Source organism: Carcharodon carcharias, chromosome 22 (genome assembly GCF_017639515.1).
Source record: "Carcharodon carcharias isolate sCarCar2 chromosome 22, sCarCar2.pri, whole genome shotgun sequence".
Taxonomy (NCBI): Eukaryota; Metazoa; Chordata; class Chondrichthyes; order Lamniformes; family Lamnidae; genus Carcharodon; species Carcharodon carcharias.
Window position 1 is genome coordinate 59,489,332 of NC_054488.1, and position 23,989 is coordinate 59,513,320.

The 23,989-nt window shown below is 38.2% G+C and overlaps 1 protein-coding gene across 3 annotated transcripts in view; it reads left to right on the plus strand.

The window, feature by feature from the left end:
- LOC121293781 (mitochondrial Rho GTPase 1) overlaps window positions 1-22,571 on the plus strand; it is a 74,029-nt gene extending 51,458 nt beyond the window's left edge. Inside the window, exons 18-21 of one of the 3 annotated variants that reach the window (XM_041217104.1) lie at window positions 2,059-2,261; window positions 4,365-4,487; window positions 18,729-18,875; window positions 21,332-22,571. In XM_041217104.1, the coding sequence (XP_041073038.1) occupies window positions 2,059-2,261; window positions 4,365-4,487; window positions 18,729-18,875; window positions 21,332-21,449 (591 nt within the window). In that variant the 3' untranslated portion in view covers window positions 21,450-22,571. The remainder of the gene's footprint in view (window positions 1-2,058; window positions 2,262-4,364; window positions 4,488-18,728; window positions 18,876-21,331) is intronic. The other 2 variants (XM_041217105.1, XM_041217106.1) reach the window with 2 other exon arrangements.
- The last annotated feature ends 1,418 nt before the right edge of the window (window positions 22,572-23,989 follow it).

Genomic DNA, 23,989 nt, shown 5'->3' on the forward strand with positions numbered 1-23,989 from the left:
CCTTCGTGGTCCACCTCTATGCCACCTGCAATATGTGGTTCTCTTCCTGCCACAGTCAGTACAACTCTGCTACCCAAACAGTTGCCTCTGCTGTACCCAAAGACCCTGTCTGCAGTTTTCTTCTATTCCTAATCTGTATGGCCCCTCATTGGGCTTATTTTAACCATGACATTAGCTTTCATAAACTGATAATCTACACCTTTACCTCTCTTCTGCTACCTTTGATTTCATGTCTGTTGCTTTGCTGTCCAGCTACCAGACAGGTTGAGCCAGTATTTTTTGCAATTCAACCTGGGTAAAAAATCTTGCCTGGTTCGAAACTCTGTACCTTATCTGCTGATTCTATCCCTTTCTCAGCTTCTTGGTCAGCCAAACAGTACTTAAACTCGAGAGTCCTGCTCCTCCCTGAGCTTATCCTCAAACCTCGTATCATCTCTGTCGCCAACACAACCTATTTTCACCTCAATTAGTTGATTGTTTACATGACCCCCATTGTTGCTGAAGCCCTCATACGTTCATACCTTTATCGCCTCCGGATTCATTCTTCTCAGCTTATCCAGAGCTCAACCATGAATCTCACACCTTACCAACTCACACCTTAACTTCAAAATCTTCATTTTCCAAATCCATCATGGGTTGCCTTGCCCTACTTCTCTAACCTCCTCTGATCCTCTCTTGGTTCTTTAGTCTTGGCCTGCAGAGCATCCCTATTCCTCTTATTGGTGGTGGGACCTTCAGTCACCTAGTGTTGAGGTCTAGAGCCTTCTCCCTAAATTCATCCACATTTCTTCCCAATTTTCAAAAGCATCCATAAAATCACCTCTTGAACCATTGCCACTAACTTCTCTCCCCCTCTGATCTGGCATCCAATTGTGTAGCACTGAAATATTTTTCTATGATAAAGCTGCTATACAAGGATAAATATTAATTAGACTATGGCAAGGAGTGTATCCTTAATATGTTAAATTTAGCCCCCCAAGGTTGGGATCAGCCACATTTATATAACATATAACTTGATAAGTCTTTTTCTAAAGGTTACCAGGCAAAGGAAAGGATTTACCAGTTTTTATATGGTTGTCAGCTAGTTGGTTACAGGACTGTATTCCTTAAAATGTCTCGTCAACTAAACAATACAACAACACACTGCCTGTTACCCACTGGGGAAAAAATAAAATTTTACACCTGTAGGAAATGTATTGTAGAAAATATTACTACTTTTGTGTATTTGAACAATCTTGAGTGAAGTGTTATGCAATGGGGTTATGTTTCTGTGTGCAATTTGCGGGGTAGTAGGGCACATTTCGTACCTGTGATTACTTTCTCTCAGTACCTGATCTCCATTGTGCTGTTGGAGAGCACCACGTGTAAGTGTGCAATTCCTCACAGGGAGAAAATAGAAAGGTAAACTGTACATACATGTCTCTTACAGTCCTGCTTGAGTGATGTGGCATAGGCTAGAAGCAGATCACCCCAGGGATCAATCTAAGGGAGGACAGAAAATAACTGAGAAAGCTAACTTTGTATTAGTTCCTTTACGGACCACACAGATCAAGCAGCCTCCAGGTTGAATTCCACATCTGTGCTAAGTTAGCTGGTAGCAAAAAGGATGCTTTAATTGATCTATCTGTCCTAGGCAAGGCAGGGAAATGTGGCAAGGATTCCTGTTCCAGACCACTATCCAGTAACCCTCACTGAAAAATGTACATGTGTGGTCATCCGATGAGGATGAAATTGGGCTCAGCTGTGACCACAAAGTCAAAAGCCTGCTGAGACTCGCTGTCTGGGTTCCTACTAAGTATTGACAACTGTACTTGGCAAGGCTGCATGGAATCCTATCCCAATGTGTGTCAAGAAAGAAGCAGAAAATTGGCAAAGTTATCATTTTTACAATTTTTTTAATATAATTGCTTTAAAAACCATCTTTGAAACTTTAATTCAGTTCAATTTGAATGCCATTTTGAAATTTAGCATAAAAGTTGGTGACAAACAAAAATGTATTAAGTCCTGTCATTATAGCTGACACACTGCACTAATGAGGATTTTTTTTCATGATTATAGCAACACTTCATTGATGGCAAAACACCATGTATTATTGTAGCTGCAAAGTCCGACCTGCACGAAGCTAAACAAGACCACAGCATATCTCCCGTTGAGTTCTGCAATAAACATAAAATGCCACCACCTCAAAGTTATACCTGCAACAGCGCTGGCACACCAAGCAAAGACTTCTTTGTCAAAGTGACTACCATAGCCATGTATCCGTAAGTATAATCAGCATGGTCCTGCACGAATCATGTTGATTTGCATGGATCACCATCATTAGCTCCAGATTGAAGTGGTGTTTTAGAAGTTGATCTGAAATAATAATGGAGATATTCTGCAAATCTGGAAGAAAAATTAGCATGAATGAATAAAATACATGTATAGAATCATAGAATGATTACAGCGCAGTAGGAGGTCATTAGGCCTGTCATGTCTGTGACAGCTCTCTGGAAGAGCAACTCACTTAGTCCACTCCCCTGCTTTTTCCCTGTAGCCCTGTAAATATTTTTGCTTCAGGTAATATTCAGTTCTCTTTTAGAGGCCTTAATGGAATCTTTCTCCACCACACTGGCAGTCAGAGCCTTTCAAATCCTAACCATGCTCTGCATAAAAATGTTTTTCCTCTTGTCACCTCCTTTTGCGTTGAGTTGTCACTTTTTGCAGGTGGAATTTCAGAGTGTGCCAACCTATAGCAAGCTTAGAAGAACCAAATTTTAGAAGGTTATTAATTGCTTGTTGTCTTTTTTAAAGCGAGCACTGTTGGGGCAGCAGGGAAAGTGGAATGGGCAAGCATTAGCACATGGCAAAGGGATGGAATTTAGTTTACAACTATAGATACAATGACTGTTTTAAAAGTGGAGTGATTGTTGGCATTGAATGTTGTTTTTTTCAGTTAGGCTATTCAACTCATCACACTGTCAGGCTCGTGCCTCTTCCCAGATAGTTTTCTAATCCTTGTACTTGCTGCTTAAGCATTTGCAGAGGAAGTCAGTCAGATTGTCTTTTGAAGTCTGCTTTTTTAAATTGATCTCCACAGCTCAGTACAGTACTTTTCTGCTAGTGCTTTGGTTTAAAATTGCAAGGTCCTAGAATGAAGAGAAGCTGCCTTATATTTCCTGCAAATGTAATTTAGTTCTGGTGGGCTCAGTTGAGTGGTGGAAGCTAATCGGGATATGACCCATTTTATGGAGGAGAGTTGGTTTTTGTTGCTCTTGCATTCTACAATTCAAGAGGATATGGACTAAAATTCCAATTTTTATAGGACTAAATGATAGCTGCAAAATTCTAATATGTGTACAGAAAAAAATGTTTCAGCCATGAGGCTCTCTTAAGCCTGGTGTATATAAAGAGCAAATCAACTATTCACTGCAGGTCCTGCTGCCTGAAGTCTGTCTCAGCTGAAATGTTTCTAATGTTGTCCTTGCACTGTGTGTTTAGTCAAAGGGAAATTTTAGACCCTTTATTATTACACCGAATGTATTAGGTCTTTATTATTACACCGAATATAATAGGTTGGAGCTAGAAATTAGTCTCTGAGGCACAGACCTGTATCAGTCAAACTACAGGCCAACCTAATGGACTGCACACTGCATTGTACATAAATTAAACATAATTCATGAATCTTTGTGATATGAAGAAGAGTATGCTGTCATAGACATTCCATTGTTCTGGAATATTTCTATTTTTAATCACAGTCCAGTTTATTTGCAGAATGCCTGTATTATCAGGATAATCTAAAACATTACTTCCTATAGGATGTGACGGAATTAAGTGCATGCAAGGTGACTTCTGAAGTGTGTAATAACTGCAGGCTGTTAACAGTATGACAGCTGGCATTCAGTTTCAATCAGAATTTAATTACTTGGATTCATCTGTGATGCAAATTTTTCCTTTCTTAATCCAGGCAAAACTTTGTAAAATAACTCTCGACTTCAACTGAGGAATGGCAGCCAATAATGCAATAGATTATTACAAGGGCTTGGTATTATTTTCTTTCATATCCATGATAGCTGGAACTGCTGCAGTTGCATATCTTTTAAACACAACAAAAAAAATATATTGTATGACACGAGTGCTTTTAATTTTTTTGTTTTGTCATCATTGTATCCGTTCGTTCTTGTAAGATTTACTTCCTCCACTCATGGAGGGGGATTGTCGCATGTTGTGTGTTCTTCCCATGGGGACTTGCTGAAACGTGTTCAGTAGTGGTGTTGGACTTTTGGTACCTTTGCAATTGATTTACGAGAATGGTGTGAATCTGAATTTTTTTTTTTACTTTGTAAGCAGAGACTCAACTGCCTTACTTCTGTGTGTTTTCGCAGCCATGCCCGGTTACGCTGTTTATGCACCTGCAACAGGTGTACATTTTGCATCTGTCAGAACTTCCTCAACTCAGACTTGCTGCAATCTGTAAAGACCAAATTCTTCACTGCAGTTCTTAACAGGTTCTTCATTTTATTTACTGGGTTTCAGAAGGTTTTTTAAATTGTTTTTCAAGGGCGGGTGGGGAGGAGAGTAACCTTCAAAAGTCAGCTTCACTCCGCATATCCACTGAATTATTTACGCTTTCAAGGTTTTAATTTTGTGGGATTTTTAAAAAAAAATCTTTATTGGGGGAAAAAAAACCTTTGAAGCCCTTTGACTTCACATGCAATAATAATGGTGGCTATTGAAATATATATTTCAACAAGATTGCTGAATGGTATTCTTTTAACTTGACTAAGTATACTCCAGTCATTAATTATTTTTACCAATAATTGGCTGGCAAGTCTGAAAAGAATATCAGTTGAAGGAAGGATATTAAATATATTGGGTAAACACAATGTTAGTAGAAATCTAGTTGAATGGATTCTATACAATAGGCATCAGCACATTGAGATATTTCATACCTCTGTTGTATGTGCAAAATAATGTTATTAATTTCTCATAAGTTGGTAGTTAGACAACCTTGAGATGCTCCTCTGGTAGTAGTGTACATTGGCCAAAATGGATGCACAGTTAACTTTTTAAAGATTGAAACAAACTCTGCTGCACTGACAGTCTTCATGTCTCTAATGATCCAAGTGTCTTGCAACGGCGTTACTTAAGTTTGTGTGGTGCACTATTTTCCTCAATTCAGGAGTGCTGAGTGTTGTCGATATAAACTGGGACCTATAATTTAAAAGATTGTAAATTATGAATTTATATCACTATGTCTCCTGGTCAAAACTTGTTACCTTGCTTTATAGAGATTCGAGTTGGGGCAGAGTGTTACCCCAAAATCCAAAGTGCTAGTTTTCATTTAAAAGAAGCTTGATAGGTATTCCTTTTTCTGGGTCGCACCTCAGGAATGCTGAGGTGATGTACTTAAGGTACTCTTTTATCAGGCATTGTTAAAATCTCCAGTAAGTGTTTGATCCATAGGGAACTCTGTAGATAAGAATACTTGTAAAGTATATTGTGATGTGTCTAGCAGTCTTTATGTATCACCTTTATTACATCTCTCAGAATATCCCAAAATGCCTCACAAATGGTAAATTACTTTGAAATGCATTAATTGCTATATGACAAATTTAATAGCCATTCTGCAAAATGTCAAACAGCAGTAAAATAAATAACTAGTTGATCAGTTCGGTGATATTGATTGAGAGTGAAAAGTTGGCCAAATTTGTTCTTAAAATATTGTTGTGGGATCCTTAATGTCTCCCAAAACCACAATAACAGGCAGACAAGCCCTCAGCCTTGAATCCCTTCTGAAGTTCTGGGCTTAAGTATGAGACTGTATCGTGTGCTGAAGTATTGAAATGGGATTTGAATCCAGCCCTTCTAACTCAGTACTGCCAATGGAGCACCCTCAAACTGCAGTAGAGGGTGAACAGACTTTGAGTAAAATTCCTGCTTCATTCTGTTTAATCACTAGTTCCAAAGCTGAAAACCACCAGTCAGTTGCACTTTTCCTTTGTAGCTTTTGGGATTGTTTGTTTCGTCAGATCAACATTAAATTTGGTATTTTTAATATTATTTGCCTCTAATAATGTACTCGTACAGCTTTACAGTGACTGCTCTATATATTGAGGCTGATCAACTGTAATCCTTTATATAACCAAATGCTGAATACGCAGTTTAATTTTTATTTGCTAACGTATAGCTCTTGTACATAAATATAATTTCGATAAAGTGATGGCCCACTGAAACACAGGGTGAGATGTATTAGTGATGGAGAAGCTAGTTTTTACTTGTCTAGCATTTCAGTTGGCTACAGGAACCATATAAAAGCATATTTTCAATGTACAAAATACGTACAATGGAAAAGACGTGCTGGTATGATGCATGTACCTTCATCAGTTTTTTTGAATGCGTATATTTATTGTGTGTATATGTGTCATCAATAAAATAACCAGGGCTGTTTAACAATGCTGCCCACAGCCACACTGTGATCATGTGTTAAACCTACAGATCAGTATCAGCCCCAGCTAACCCTTGCCACCCCCCAAACCCCATCCTGCCCCTCGTCCCAAAGACTAATCAAGTCTGGGGGAAGGACCCCAACTATGCCACTTAATCACACCCTTCCTTACCCATTATGCAGAATCAAGAGGTGAGGTGGGCTGGATGGATGGATAGTGGATAAAATTATTCAAAAGCTGTATATATGTGAATTTAATGAATACCAATCAATCTCCTGTGGTATTACAGATGGGTAGTCAGAACTAAGGATGGTCTCCAGCTGAAGTGGGATTAAAAGTCAGGAAATAATTGGGCCAGGTACACAGTTATAATTCCGTTCTTACGTCAAGTCCTACGTTGTCATTTTTATATAATGCTTTGATTTTATATTTTTATTTAATTAACATTTGGGATGTAGGGCATTAGAGTTAATCAGAGCATTGGGATTTATCTGCCAAGAACTTGGAAATATAAAACTGAGATACCATAACATCGCCATTGGACAGGTGTAATTGCAAGTTTACATAGGCTTATCTGTGGATATATGAAATTACAATTTGGGAGGGGGTGGGGAGTTGACATACAATTGTGACAATCTGACAATGTTTTAGATAGAAAAATACAAGAACTTGATATTCAGCACACTTTGAACTTGAAATCTGATTCAGAGCATTTCTTCTGTTCATTTCTTTGCTCAATTTAATCAAAAGATTTCATTTTAAATGTTTTACCAAACATTTTCACAGGTTGCAGTCAATACCATAAGTTACTGAGATGTGAAGTTTTTCTTTAATTAAGCCTTTTTTTAAGCCCCTACTTTAGAAAATACCTTTTGTGATTTTCTGCAAGAAAATATTTGCCTGCCTTAACTGGCAATCTGAGGCTAGAATCAGTTTTATTGTACATTATACTCCCTGGTACTTGCATAGCTATATGGTTTCAATTAAGTTTTATAATGACACATCCTACCACCTACAAGATACCTTGCCAAGGCTCCTTTGATAACACCTTTCAATGCGTGACCTCTACCACATAGAAGAACAAGGGTGGCAGATACATGAGAATTAACTGCAAGTTTCCCCCCAAGACACATGCTGCCCTGACTTAAAAATATATCACCATTCCTTCACTATCACTGGGTCAAAATCCTGGAACTCCCTCCCTAACATCACTGTGGGTGTACCGACACCACATGGACTGTGGTGGTTCAAGAAGTACCTCACCACTACCTTCTTGAGGCCAATGGGATGGGCAAAAATGCTGACCTAGCCAGCAAAGTGCATGTCTCGTGAATGGAGAACAAAAAATCCCTTTTAAAGATTGCGTGATGTTTGAAGTATTTACACCAGCCATCAGACTCAAAAGACTTTGGAGGTACTATATCTAGAAAAGTTCAGCGTTACATAGATAGCTACCGATCTGTTCAACCAAAGCCTCATCCCCATCTTCAATGCCCTAGTCCCCATTAAAACAATAACGCTTTCCTGGGTGTTCCCCTGATACAACCCTTATTCCTGCTTCCTTATGTTCAAGTGTTGCAGACTTGAATGGATATGGCAGACAAGTGGGTTAGCCAGATTCAGTGTCCTATGCCTAACCAAGTTGAGCTGCTTCATTAATGACTTTCCTTCCAACATAAGGTCAAAAGTGGAGATGTTCCCTGATGATTTCAGTGTTCAGTACCATTCACAATTCCTGAGATACTGAAGCAGTCCTTGTCCATATGCAGAGCACCTGGACAACATTCAGGCTGGAGCTGATGAATGGAAAATAACGTTTGTGCACACAAGTGCCAAGCAATGGCCATCTCCATCATGAGAGAACCTAACCATCTTCCCTTGACTTTCAATGGCATTATCATTGCTAACTCCTCCACCATCAATATCCTGGGGGTCACTATTGACCAGGAACTGAACTGGACCAACAATTATAAATACTGTGGCTACAAGAACAGATCAAAGGCTGGGAATTCTGTGGCGAATAACTCACTTCCTGACTCCCCAAAGCATATTCTGCATCTAGGAGGTACGATTGTGTTGGAATACTCTCCATTTGCTTGGATGAGTGCAGCTGCAGCAACACTCAAGAAGCTTGACAACTTCCAGGATATAGCAGTCCCTTGATCAACACCCCATCCATCAACCTTAAACATTCACTCCCTCCGCCATCGACGCACAGTGGCAGCAGTGTGTACCATCTCCAAGATGTATTGCAGCAACTCACCAAGGCTCCTTTGACTGCGCTTTGAAAACCCATGACTCCCAACACCTGGAAGAACAAGACCAGCAGATGCATGGGAACACCATCACCTGCAAGCTCTCCTCCAAGTCACACACCGTCCTAACTTAGAACTGTGCCACTGTTACTTCATTGTCACTGGATAAAAATCCTGGAACTCCCTCCCTAACAGCACTGTGGGTATGCCTACACCACATGGACTGCAGTGGTTCAAGAAGCTGGCTCGCCACCACCGACTCGAGGACAATTAGGAGTGAACAATAAATCCTGACCTTGCCAGATATGCACTACTCCAAGAACTAATATATTTTTAAGAATTTTTAAACGCCAGCTTTTCTGTATAGTAAACCATCCTCTTAAATCTACAACAAAAACAAAATAAGAGTGTTGGAAATCTGAAATAAAAACTGAAAATCATGTAAAAACTCAACAAGTCAGGCAGCATCCATGGAGAGAGAAACAGTGTTAATGTTTCAGGTCGGGGACCCTTCCTCTGTCCTGATGAAACGTCCCAGACCTGAAACATTAACTCTGTTTCTCTCTCCATGGATGCTGCGTGACCTGCTGAGTATTTCCAGCATTTTCTTTTATTACAGGTTGCGTATCCTTTTTCCGAAATTCTCAGGCCTGATTGCATTTTGGATTTTAGATAATTTTGGCTTTCAGATACCGCAAATAAATTTGCATTACAATAGCCTAAGTCTAGGCTGGCCATAGCCTAAAGTAAATAAAATGGCTAGAAATGTAAGGTGTATCACTGAATAATAAATACAGGATACCTGTAATAAGTTTCATTTTGCCATGCTTACTACAAGATTGCACGGTAAACAGTGCAGACAACAACTAGACTTCCTGCGCTTAAGATTGATGAGGTTCAAAAAAAGTGCAGTTTTTGAATGTCCTTTGGGTTTACCTCTATTATCTTAAACCTCTCTCCCCTGTCACCTCCACCCTTGCCTCCAACAAATCCTACGAGTTCAGGAACTTCACTAAGTTTGAGACCATCCAATCAGCTGCCTCTGCCACTTCCCTCCTCGCCCTTCTCCACCTGCCTGCAGCCCTGTGACAATTCCATCTATTCCAAAGCTTTCCATTGTTTTTCAGCTGGGTGGTACTGTACTCACCAGGTTCTAATCCTATCTGTCTAATCATAACCAGGGAATCATCAGCAATGGCTTTTCTTCCCCCTCCCACACAGTTACCTCTGGTATTCCCCAAAGAATATATCCTTGGGACCCTCCTATTTCTCACCTATATGCTGCCCCTTGACGACATCATCTGAAAACACAACAACATTTTCCACATGTACGCTGATGACACTAGCTATACCTCACCACTGCCCCCTTGACCCCTCCACTCTCTAAATTGTCAGACTGTTTGTTTAACATCCAATACTGATGAACAGGAATTTCCTCCAAATAAATTTTAGAAAGGCCAAAACCATTGTCTTCAATCCTGCCATAAGCACCAGTCTGTAGACACTGACTCCATCCTTTGCCCTGGCAGCTTTGAGACTGTTTGCAACCTTGGTGTCTAATGGTGTCATATTTGACTCCAGAATGAGCTTCTAACTACATGTCCACACCATTAGTAACATTGCTTATTTCCACCTCTATAATATCCCTGACTGCTCTCTGTGTCAGCTCATCCGCTCTTGAAACCTTCATCCATGCCTGCTTATCTCTGTAACATCCTGACCAGACTCCCATTTCCCACCCTTCACGAACTTGTGGCCATCCAAAATTCTGCTGCCCATATCCTAACTTACATCATCCTGTCATACTTACTGACCTATGTTGGCTCCCATACCTGGCAACGCCTTGATTTTAAATTAATCCTTGTTTTAAAATCCTTCCATGTTCTCACCCCTCCCTATCTCTGTAATCTCCTCCAGCTCCACAACCCTGTGACATATGCACTTCTCTAATTCAGGCCTCTTGAGCATCCCTGATTTTAATCGCTCCAACATTGGTTATGCCTTCAGCTGCTTGGGCCCTAATCTCTGGAATACCCTCCCTAAATCTCTCCACCTACCTACCTCGCTTTCCACCTTTAAGATGGTCCTTAAATGACTGTGTCACATTTCATGCAATAATGGTCCTGTGAAATGCCTTGGGCATTTTATTACATTAAAGCTGCTATATAAATAAAGGTTGTTATAATTTATTTGAGCCCCACCTAGTCTAAGATGCTTTATATTTCTGACAACTCTTCCTTAGTACTATGTTGAAGGATCAAGTCAAGCTTGTGCCTGAATCCTGGGCTGGAACTTGAATATACAACATTTTGACTCAGATGAGAATGCTACCATCACTGAAACTAATTATTGTGGCCAGCAGGATTCTCCAATCAAATCTTTGCATATCTGTGATCAGCCAAGACTAATCTGACTATTTCTGCTGATTTGAATTGTGTTTCTTGTTATCCAGTTTGCAGCACCCTCAATTCCATGAACCTTTACTAAAAACCCTAGACTGTAGGAAGAAGGGCAGAAGCTAAAGAGTTTCTCAGTTTTCAGGACCTGAGACCATGAATTAAAGATGCTATGATGAGTCTTGACATCAGCATGGGAAGAAGGATGCAGGGAGGAAGAAGAGCATATGGGGTGGGATATGTTGGACTTTTTCAGAAAGCTGGGAGATGTCAACCATATTTATAAACCCTCGATATTAAAATATTTCAGTGCTTTTATAAATTGACTGAACTGCCCTAAACTCCCACAGGCTTGGATCCAGCTCTTTGCATCCTGTAGATGTGCTTCAATGCTTGCACTACAGAAATGAAGTCAATATCCAAAAAATTTCCAGGGTAATGTTTCTAGCTTTATTTAAAGATTAGAATAGTGCCAACTATTTTATTGTGTTATAAGTCCTGGCTTCCCATTAGAGTCCTTCACCTTCATTTTATACTCATTTGAAATCACAGCAGCAACACTTAATTTCTTGCTGCAGATACTCTTTTGTGTAAGCATGTCTTAGTGCATTCCAGATTTTCACCATTGGTCCCAGACCCTGGCTCATGTTGTCTCTCAATTTCATGCTCCACTTCGCCATTCCATACAAGAGAGATCTAGCTTTAAATAATGAAGATGTCAACTCATTATTTTTCTTCAAAGGAAAACAAACATACAACATATTAATCTGTGGGGTATAGCAGATAATTCACTTGTGACCTGGCCTGAAAAGCTGACGTAGCTTTGGCATGTTGTGATGTCTGAGTCAGTCATGGGCAGTTATCTTTCAATAGTGAAATGCCCTAAAGATATTTCTTCCCAATTCATGACACTTTTAATACCAACCTTTGCCCACAGGACCAATGATCAAACTGCTGCTCCACTAAAGACATGGCTCCTGTTCAGGGAAAAAATGAGGAAGTGCTTCATTTTAGCTCAAAAAGTTTCTGCAAAATTATGTAACAGAAACCAGGATCTCAGCCCATGAAAATGTCTGTATTTTGGAGTTAAATGCAGCATCCAGTATGTAGCTCCCTAAACTAGTTCAGAGATCATGTACAACCATCTGGGCTTGCAGGCTAATTGGTTCCATCTATACATTTTTTAAAATGTGTAACAACTTATCCTTCCTTCAGGTAAGTGTATAAATTATAAATTGGAGCCAGAAAAAACAGTGGATATGCCGTGAATAAGGCTGCTATTGAAGAATCTTTAAACAAATGCAGGACTCCAGGATACAACCAACTTGTTCAGAAAGGCTGAAATTTTGATCAAGTGCTTCCCATCACAATTATTACGCATCTTTAAGGTATTCGGTTCATCAACATCTAACTGAAATTACATCTACATGGTTACAAAATTAGAAGTAGATTTTTTTGGGAGCACTGGGGGGGAAAAGGGATTTTTATGAAAATACTGTAGTTCAGCAAATGCAGAGCTACTCTTCAGTTGGCTGACCTTACCAAAGTGGATTGGAATACTACATATTGTAAAAACTTTTTCAAAATTAATACCAATCAATTTTCTGTATAGGAATAAAATAATATATAGCAAGTAGGAATGCTTAATATTTTATTAAAAACTTGTCAATTTACATTGGTCCAATGGTATATGTCCTGGGTTTATCTGAAAATTACTTTCACCTCTGGCTCAGTTGGTTGTATTGTTTGATTTCTGTCTGCAATGCCCTTTGTCATTATTAACAACTAGGGGTAGTAAGCTTTTCTCAGCTCTGGATCTGTTTTGAGAGTTCAAACCTTCATGCTAACATGCTAATAAAAGGGATCCTTTCTGTCATGGATATATAAGGAGACAGGCAAACGATCTTTTAATTTGAAGCTTGCATACTGGAGGTAAATTAGTCTCTACTTTGAAATTTGACATCCTGCTTTCCTCCAGTCTCTCCTATCCTACTCCACTTCAAGTCTGTCCTTTATAAAGACTTTAGTAATGGTGGAGCATAAAGTTTTCTTTTAAGACTACTTTCTAGAATTGTAAAGTCAGCATGTAATATGTGTTAAAAACAAAAAAACAAAAAAACTGCGGATGCTGGAAATCCAAAACAAAAACAGAATTACCTGGAAAAACTCAGCAGGTCTGGCAGCATCGGCGGAGAAGAAAAGAGTTGACGTTTCGAGTCCTCATGACCCTTCGACAGAACTTGAGTTTGAGTCCAAGAAAGAGTTGAAATATAACCAGCTTATATTTCAACTCTTTCTTGGACTCAAACTCAAGTTCTGTCGAAGGGTCATGAGGACTCGAAACGTCAACTCTTTTCTTCTCCGCCGATGCTGCCAGACCTGCTGAGTTTTTCCAGGTAATTCTGTTTTTGTTATGTAATATGTGTTGATGTGTACCACTTTAAGCAGATCTTAACTTCGCACAAAATATATTAAACTGGGGAAAATAGCTCATGCACTGACTCAGTTGACAAAGCTGGTTTGTAACTAACTCATACTAGCAGATCCTGGGTTCAGTTCTTGGCCTTTTGATGAGTTAACTGAATTCAACCGGAGTAATACAGAGCCATTACATTTGTCCTAAGCGTCAGAGAAAAATCAGCCAGAGTTCACTCTCTTGATCACTTAGTGCTTGAAGTGCCTGTTTGTGGATATCAAGAATTGCACTATCGTAAATTATTTTGATACTATTTGGATGGGAAGTTTTTTTTTAAGCCCAGTATTTATAAGGTACTAAACTAGACATTTTTACTTGCCTTTTTGTTTAATAAACTCCTACCCTGTGGAACAAACAGCTGCACAAATAATACATCAAATTAATTACTAACTTATGAGATCTTGAAGTGAGAAATCTTTTCAGTTTTTCAAATTGCCAGTTTGAATTCCTTATTAAAATTAAGATTAAAAATTCAAATTGCTCAATCTTTTTCCTTTGCATATTATTGCTTGAGTTGTTAGCTTTTATTTCATAAAGATGCTTACTGGATAATATAATAGAGTGGACAGCTATTGCAAAAAATCAAATTATCTTAACTCCTATCAGTTAAATCGGCTGTTTGATTGGGAGGCAGATTATAAACATGGTCGTTCAGGTACAAATTTATAGTTTAGATTTAAAACTTCTTCGAAAAAGGAATCAATTATCAGAATTTTAATTGTAATTTTAGATTTCCAGGTGAATGTGAATCTTTTGTCTCATACTGTATTTCCAGTGTTCGATCTTCATACATGTCAAAAATTTAGATATTCCCAACCCAACATGCCATTTCAATTTTTTTAATCACAAAGCTTGATGGTTTGAACTACTGTTATTACACTTCCCATTGTTGCATGCACAAATGGAGACAAACTGTGGATAATTCAGTGTATCATAACATGTACTTTTTCTTTTCTAATTTTCTATCTTTTAGGTGTCTGCTTTCATTTTGTGTTTGCCTGTTGGTACTGTTTCTGTCCCTCTTGCATCATATCACTCTTATTAACTATATTGCATCTTATCTGTTTACCTATCTTTCCCCCTCCCCCCACCAGTGTAATCTTAGAAAGATTTGACTTTATTCTTGGAGATGGAAAACAATAATTCATCTGCTTTGGATGTTGTGTTTTGATTTCTGTGTCCAGCTAATGGCTTCTGGTTTAATTTCTCTTGGCTCTCTTTAGCATGATTTCACTTTGGTGGTATTTGAGCAATGCTGATGACTTGCAGGTTATTAGTGCAACAGATTTCTTAACATTTTAGTTCTAGATATGTCTTTATTAATCTTGATGCATTTTGATACCATTAGATCAAGATCCATTATTGGGAGGATCAGTTGTTTAATTGCTAATGCCAACCATTCCGTTCTTGTTTATAAAACTACAGACTATAGTGTTTATTGAAAATGAATGCTGCAATATGTTATTTTAATATCATACAAATATTTTTGTGACTAAATTAACTTCCAAACCAGCACTCTTCCCTCATGCTCAACAGTCAGCTCAACAGTCATTTCTATCAACATGTTCCTTGTTTACGCACTGGAAAACACAGTAATGCAGTATGTAGAGATTTCTGTTTTTCCTATTTCTTTTCTGTTCACACTCTTCCATACTCCCTCCTTCCCAACATCACCACTCTATTGACTTCTGACAAGGGTATTGCAGCTGTTTTCTCTTGTGAAAGCCTGAATATAAATTACGGTTGAGATGGTATTTGGGCTTTTGTGTCCTGGTTGAGACCTCCAGGTGTTATAACAACCTGTTAGTCATCTATTGTCAATGTTCAATGTAACTGCCCTCAAAGTGAAATATTGGTATAACTACCTGAAATACGTGGCTGTTGACTCCGAATTTTTACTATCCTTAACTTGGAGCTGTTGCTTATTGTGAATAAATTCTTCACTGATGTGGTTTACTAGATAGATTTTGAGTCTGTGCATTCATATTTGCATTTTCTTATTCTTGCTGCTCTGCCCTCAGGTGGCCAGTTTTTTCCGAATGTCTTTGTTGCTGCTATTCACATCGTTGTCTGCTGGTGTTTGAGGCCCACTACACCAATAACCTCCGAGCCATTAACCAGGATTCTTGTTAACCTCAGGATAATATCTCTGATTTGGACTGATATTTCCTAACCTGAATTAACTAGGCATGAGCATGCTCAGTTAGAAAGTGACTGCAGCCACTTAGTCACTAACAGGCAATTGTATTGATGTAAACCTTGGCTTTCATTGGTCATTTGACACGGACAAGAGAGAAAAGATTACTTGTGATCAAAATAGCAGGTTACTGGAAAAATTTTGTGTTGAACTGCTGTATAAATAGTTTTGGCCATCTTGATAAAGGGGCAGTCCTGTTAAACAAATCCAGTTAAGTTTAGTAATAACCAAAAGTTCATGTCCTAACAGAGTCTCAATCTTTACAACGATGAAGGAGGCCATTCAACCTAATGAGTCTGCACTGGTTCTCTGAAAGAAAATTCTATCTAGTCTCACTCCCCTGCTTTATCCCCCTAACCTTGCACATTCTTTCTTTTCAGATAGCAATCCAATTCCCTTTTGAATACTTTGATCGAACCTGCCTCCACCACCCTCTCAGGAAGTTCATTCCAGACTCCATCCACCCCCTGGGTGAAAACATTTTTCTTTGCATGGCTTTTCTCCTTTTGCAATTACTTTGCATCTGCTAGTTCTTGATGCTCTCTTGAATGGGAACGATTTCTCACTATTTACTCTCTCCATTGCCCTAAGGACCTTGAATATCTCTATCAAGCCTCCTCTCAGCCGCCTTCCCTCCAAGGAAAACAGTCCCAACTTCTCCAACCTATCCTCATAGCTACAGGTCTTTATCCCAGGAATCATTCTTGTGAATCTCCTCTGTACTCTCTCCAATGCCTTCACATCCTTCCTCAAGTATGGCGCCCAGAACTGGACATAGCACTCCAGATGAGGCCTAATTAGTGTATTATACAAGTTCAACATAACCACCTTACTCTTGTACTCAATGCCCCTATTAATAAACCCTAAGATACTATATGCTTTATCAACTGCTCTCTCAACATGTCCTGCCATCTTCAATGATGTACATACATATACACTGAGGTCCCTCTATTCCTGCACCTTCTTTAGAGTTTTTCCCTATATTTTGTACTGTCTCACTGTATTCTTCCTGCCAAAATGAATCACCTCACCACAATCCACCAACATGTCTATGTCCTTTTGAAGTTCAAGTCTATCCTCATCACAGTTGACAATGTTTTCAATCTTTGTATCATCTGCAAAACTCTGGAACTCCACTACAAACCTTCCTTCAATCTGAAAAACAACCATTTATCACTATTCTGTTTCCTGTCACTCAACCAATTTTTTATCCAAGTTCTTACTTTTGCTTTTATTCCATGAGCTAGAATTTAGCTCACAAGTCTGTTGTGTGGCACTGTATCAAATGCCTTTTGAAAACCCATATACACCACATCAACAGCATTGCTGTTATCCACCTTCCCTGGTGCCACCTCAAAAAAATTCCAAGTTAGTTAAACTTGATTTTCCCTTAATGAATCCATGCTGGCTTTAGTCTTAATTATCCTGCATTTGTCTAAGTGATGATTGATTTTGTCCCGAACTATGGATTCCAGAAGTTTCCCTACCACTGAAGTCAAACTGACTGGTCTGTAGTAGCCGGTTTTATGTTGGCACACCTTTTTGAACAAGGGTGTAACATGCACATTTCTCCAGTCCTCTACCACCACCCCTGTGTCTAAGGAAGACTGGAAGATTATCACTAGTGCATCTGCAATTTCCACTCACTTCCCCCAGAACCTTTTGGATGCATCTGGTCCTGGTACATTATCTATTTTAAGTAAAGAGAGTCTTTCTAACGCCACCTCCTTCTCAATTGTAAATTCTTCTAGTGTACCAGTTACCTCTTCTCTCAGCTAGACCTGCCTCCATGTGCAAGTTCCCTTTTTTTTAATCCCAAATCAGCCCTACTCTTTATAACTTTTAAAGTGGAGCAGTCTTCTAGTTTTCTTAAAAAAGTATAATTATTCCTCCATTTTCTACTTATTCAAAATATCTTTCTTCATAAAATTAGCCTTGGTGTACTTTTATTATCAAATCTTTACCTAAACCGTAAGCTGGGTCTGTCCTGTTGCTGCTAAGCTGCTCTACGATGCTGCAGTTTATTTTTCGCCCAATGTATTGCTGTACAGAATGAGCTGCAACAAAAGGATCATTTTTATTTGACTAGAGCAGAGCAAATTTGGATTTAAGGCTTTAAATCCTTTTCTTAGTTTATTAGTTCTGCCGTTTATAATATATTATTCTTGCATGACCTTCAGCAAACTATCCTTCTCAGCATACTGTAGTGATGGTTCAGTCCCTGTGTTCCACTGATCCTTTACCAGCCTGCTGCTGGTTTCTCTTGTCGGACAACAGCAATTTCCCTTTTGAGCTTTCTTGAACCCACCTGTTTATTGCCAGTCTCCTTCTTTATACTTATTTTAACCATTCTTAAGATCCCTTTTGCTTATTCCCTTTCAACTATCTACTGTTTTTAATCTCATTGCTCTGTTACAGCGGTAACCAAGCATTTACCTTTTAATTGGGATGAATATTCAGAGCTACCCAAGAGCAGAAAAGAATACTGACTCTGCAACCAGGGGAATTGTTTTTTTGCTACCCTTGCTATCATTCTTTTTAAGTCTCAAAAACCTCTATTAAATCACCTCATATCCTTCTCTGCTGCAGAGGAAGTAAAGTCTCTTTGCAACTTTGGTTTCTTCATTCCTAGTGAATTTGTGCTGTATGCCGTTTGAGGTAATGTTCTCTCTATAATTCTGGCACTTTGCTTCTAAATCAACCTTTCCATGTTCCCCCTCAACATCCATCTTCCCAAAAATCTATTTGAAATTTTATCATGTCTTGAGATGACAAAGATTTAAACATTATGGTTAAGGGTTCAAATACTCTGGTACTGTTAATAAGACCTGATTTTAATACAGGACTGCTCCTTGAATCAAACCATTAACCAATCAAATTGAGATTTTTACTAATGTAATACTGTTAGGTTGACATGCGTCCCATTTTGTGCCATATTATGAACTGCATACTTGTATGCATGTGTGTATATATAAGGTTAAAAGACCGAGTAGACGAGGTGGGTGCTATGCTGTTGGCGAATGATGAAGGCAGTCTCGTTCATCAAGTACACGCCGTGAGCTTTGTTGAAGATTCTATCTTCATGGAGTCTTCTGGTGCTCGCAGTTTACAGCATGAAGACAGGTAACTGTACACATAGTAAATTCTCCATCTGGACTCTGGCTGTCATTTAAAAACATTTCTTGATGGGAGAGGTAATATTGGTGAACATTCCAGCAAATTTATTTGAATTGACCGTTCTTGATCTCCTGACTATATCAACTTTATTACAGTATACTCTTTAAGCTTTCATTCCTTACATTTTAAATTTTTGCCTCCATGCACATCATATCCAGAATATGGCAGCTGAAAATGCCTGGTTAAAGGCATGTAATAGAGGAGACATGGAAATTTTTGTCTTTTAATGTCTGTAGGACATAAATTGAGACTAACCAGAATGAGTTGGAATTATTTAATGTGGGAAGTTGAGCTTTGTAAGAATACTGTTATATTTGTTTATAACGTGATGTCATGTTTGTGACCATATTGTAATGTTTTATTATATATAGCAACATATATATATATATATATATATATATATGTATGTATGTATACACTCCAGAAAGTTTGCACATCTACTGTAAGCTAGTGGGGTTTATCAATGGCTGTAGAGCGTGGTTCCTCTGTGGTTTTTGTAAGTGTTGGGCCTTAAGAGCCTGTATGTAAAGTAAATGGCAGAATCTGAATACCTCTGATTGCCCTGTGCCAACCAAGAATTGACCGATTTTGATTTCTTATGCACTATTTAATCCACAATTTCTGTAACAATACCAACATAGTATGTACATTTTAATAGAAAAATATTTATCGTTTTTGATTTTTGCACCAAAGTTCAGCATGTGTTGTGCATAAAAAATGCATTAGAATGTTCTTTTCAGTAAGAGTAATTGGATAGTTTTCAAAAAAGAAAGAAATATAGTCTTGAAGCTTTGTATTAAAGGTGTAGCGCATCTCCTTTTATTTGGGACAGCTCGTGTTTCCATTAATTTTCAAGTTTTCTGGATGTTTTAATACTAACAACAGGTATGATGTATATTTCATATAATTTGATTTGAATTAAATCAAAGAAAACCTTAATTGAACTTTTGAAAATCCAACAATAAATTTTTAGCTCTGTTAGTGTGCTGTTTGACTTTTTCTGTGTTATCACTGTAATTCAATCATTTTGTCCTCCATTAAGGATATTGACTGCAAATTAAAACAGCAGCTGTACTTGATCTGAATTAAGCCTAGAGTTTGTTTTGTGCAAATTGCAACCACTTTGATGTACAGTGAGGACTTAATCGGACCTGGTCCCCTTGCAGCTGAAATTGCTTCAATTATAGAGAATGAAGGTGGGAGGGAATAAAGCAAGCATATTTTTACCAAATGTGACCAATAATCAGGTTGATTTACTGCATCACTCAAATGCCTTTCCTGGGAAATTGGGAGACTTTTTTAATCCTTTCACATTGATAAATTATCTTGTTTTGATGAAATGAGTGGTTGTTATGGAGGCAGATGTTGTCCATAATGTGAGCATCTCATTCAACTGAGGGGGAGGGAAAGGTGGAAGAAAAAGGAGAAAGGAACCAAATGCAGGATTTAGTGTCAATTTTTAACTATTTGAAAGCTGTCATAATGTTTGATGAGTGGAACAAGTGCACTTAAGATTGTTGAGGTTAATGCTACATCAAGATAGTAATATGTGTTCCTGATTGGCTGGATATTGGGTAGAGAGAAACTGAAAATGATGGAAAAAATAAATACTGGATACACAGCAGCACTCTCAACACATGTAAAAACATGTTGTGTTTCAGAACTAATAGTCAGTGCTCTAAATACTAACCTATCCTTTCTCTGCACAAATATTTATTCAGTGTATTCCCAGTATTGTCTGATTATACTGTACAAATATTACTCAGTTCTATATGTTTTAATTTAATCTTTAATGTAATAACTGTTTCACTAACTTATTGTGTTTAACCCTCTTACTGACTTGCAGCCATGGAACAGACAAAGCTTTTAAAAACTGGTATTTAAGGATGTTGGTAGATCAGAATTTTTACAGCAAGCTTATTAAAAAGAAACTGCTATATTTTCTACAAGCAACTAACGGGGGAATATTAAACCAGATTAGTAACACTATTGCTTTAACTAATGTGCTAAGCTGTCGTACTGTGAGGAGTCTGGCTCAGTGCTTAATTGAGCATGCTCAGTAACCACCTATTGTGTCTCATATTACACTGTAGACACATTTGGCTTTATTGTAGCCCACACCCTGTCTTTCCAAGTGCACAGTATGGCCTCAAGTGCACAGAGCATGTTTGCCATACTTGTCATACACTGCTTCATTTCATCCTGATTTGTCATTGTGTATCTGCATATTCAAAATCAACCACCTCCACCAAAAAAGTCATACCTGTAATATATCTTTTTTTTAAATACAGTTTTGTGTTTGGACTTGTGCTCTGTGTTCGAAAAATGTACTGACCTTTTACTTTGTTGAACTGTTGCTACAATATTTCAACTCCCTTATAATGAATGTTTCTTCCTTTTAGACACACAGCACAGGCTGATCTGAAGACCTCAACCTTCTGGCTTCGAGCAAGTCTTGGGGCCACAGTGTTTGCTGTCCTAGGATTTGCTGTGTACAAAGCATTACTGAAACAGCGGTGATCAGAACAGGAGTGAACCATTCGCTCACACAATTTGAGTTTTATATACAATTTCAAGAGGCTGCAATGAATATTGAGTGTTTTTATTTTAATATGCAAACTTATTTCTTCACGGGTAGCGGTGCAGGAGAACAAAAATATTTAAGGGTCAAGCTGTGGCTAACAGCTCCCATGTCATATGAAAGGACAATGCAGATCTGTTACAACTCTTGCAATTTCAGAACCTGTTTCTGTTTTGCCTTGGGTACCGGTAGTGTTATCTTTAGGCATCCTGTCAAGCAAGAATAATTCAAAGCTGCCAACATCAGATACCCAAAAGGGACATAATTATGTAAATACTGTAAATATCTGCACAATCAGCAGAATGGCGTTGTTGCCCTGGGATCCCTGGTACAGTCATGAAGTCTGCCCTAAGTTTATTGTGCAGCAAGTTACATGTCAGAGTGATTATTTCATGTGGATATTTAGAACTTTATCCTCCAGTCAGACTTGCCTGGTGTTTAAAACATTTCATGGTATTTTATTTATTGTTTAGGTAATATTTTAATTTCAAGGAAGCGCACCTGCACAAAGTGGAGTCACCAAGAGATTTATTTCTCAGGGTATCAGCGTACACAGAATAGCAATCATTTTTATCTCTCTCAGTACAAAATTTCCTTATGTACCCAGTAGACTAGTCGTCTATCAGAAGAAATAGACATTATGTTTGTCTCTTCCTTTCCCTCTACCCCTAAGTCCCCTCCCCCAAGTTTATTATTTCTCTTTCAAACCGGGCAAGAAGACAAAGGTTGTTTTACAGTCTTTGAAGGATGCAAATCTTCCAGGTCCCCATGATCTTAACACTCAAGTAAATAGCGTAAGAGACTTCTTACTCCTATAATCTGTACTGTGTTGCAATGCAAAGATGGTACAGTTATCGCTTTGTTAGAGTGTAGTAGTTGCATGGTTCACAGTATCTCTTCTACAATTAGCTCTAAAATACCATATCAAGCATCCTTGCAATTTTCTGTTACGATCAATTTACGTTCTTCCTGTATGTTAAACCAATAACTGTTGCATCACATTGATTTTCATCCTTGACTTTTTCAAACAATTTCAATAAATATCTACGTGCTGTATCGTATGTCCTTGTAGTTAAATTCTTTGTGTCCAAAATGTATTTATTTCTATTAAGACTTTTGGAAATTTTTTGTCAATCATTTTGTGCTTGTTTGTAAAGTTCAAGGTTTGGGGACTGGTTGATGCAGTGAATTGGAAGACTGTGCTTTTATTTCTGGTACCAGAGTTTGATCCCATCAATTGGGAATGGTATTAAGGAGTGTTCTGACAGACTGTAAAACCTTATTTGAATAGGTTCAGGTAGTCTCAGCCCAGTTCTTGGAGGTTGTGGTAAGCAGTACAAACTCCTGCAACCTAGAACTAAATTTTCAAGTTCTGTAATAGGGCTAGTATGGAAAATTCAAACTGGCTACACCAGCAGCCTCAGTAACAATCATAAAATGTAGGCATTGTGGCCCCTGTGCTACCGGCTTTGTAGTACTCAACCAACTTGCCCATCGTTTCTACTTGGTGTATCAATTCTTTCAAATCAAAGCAAATTTCATAATATTCAAAGAAGAGTAGACATTCTTCCTTATGCCCTGGTAAATATTTATTCCTCAACTAAAAGCACTATAAACACATCATCTAGTCATCATTACATTGTTGTTTTTCGGATCTCATGCAAATTGACCGCCACATTCCTTACATTATAATAGTGATTACACTTCAAAAGTACACATTGACTTTGAAGTGCTTTGAGATGTCCTGGCTTTGTGAAAGGTGCTATATAAATGAAAGTTCTTACTTTTCTTTGAGGTGGCAAGATAACAGTATGGGGAAAAAAGTCCTTCATCAGTATCTTATTGCATTAATTTAGTTGATTTGCCATTTCTGTGTCTCCCAGCTGGCACTTCACATCACAGATAGTTCTGAGCAACAGGACAGATTCATTTTAGATCTAAAAACAGAAAATGCTGGAACTATTCAGCAGGTCCAGCTGCATGAGAGAGAGAAATTGTTAACATTTCAGTTTGAAGACCTTTCACCACTTTTTGACTTGAAACATTAACTTACTTTCTCTCTCCACAGATCCTGCCAGGCTTTGAATATTTCCAGCATTTTCTGTGTTTATTTCAGATTTCCTGCATCTGCAATATTTTACTTCCATTTTAGATCTAAAATGCTTATTCCCTGCTCAGCAATTTCAGTTTTCTCTTCCCAGGTGATGCAATAGTGAATTAATTTGTGAGAACCGCAGTTGTTAATGGGTCAAACACAAAAGATCCCTTGTTTACAGAGACAGTCGGAAACTTTTCAGTGACTTTTCATGGACAAGTATAGAAAATCTTCCAGAAAAAGAGTCAAAGGAGTAACTGGGTCAAGGTATTGTTTTCTCAAGGTTCCTTGCAAATAACTGTAACCCTATACCAAGTTCAGTGGAAGTAGATTGTACATAATAAACCTTTGTGCAACTCTGGCACTCGTGCAGTGCCTAATACT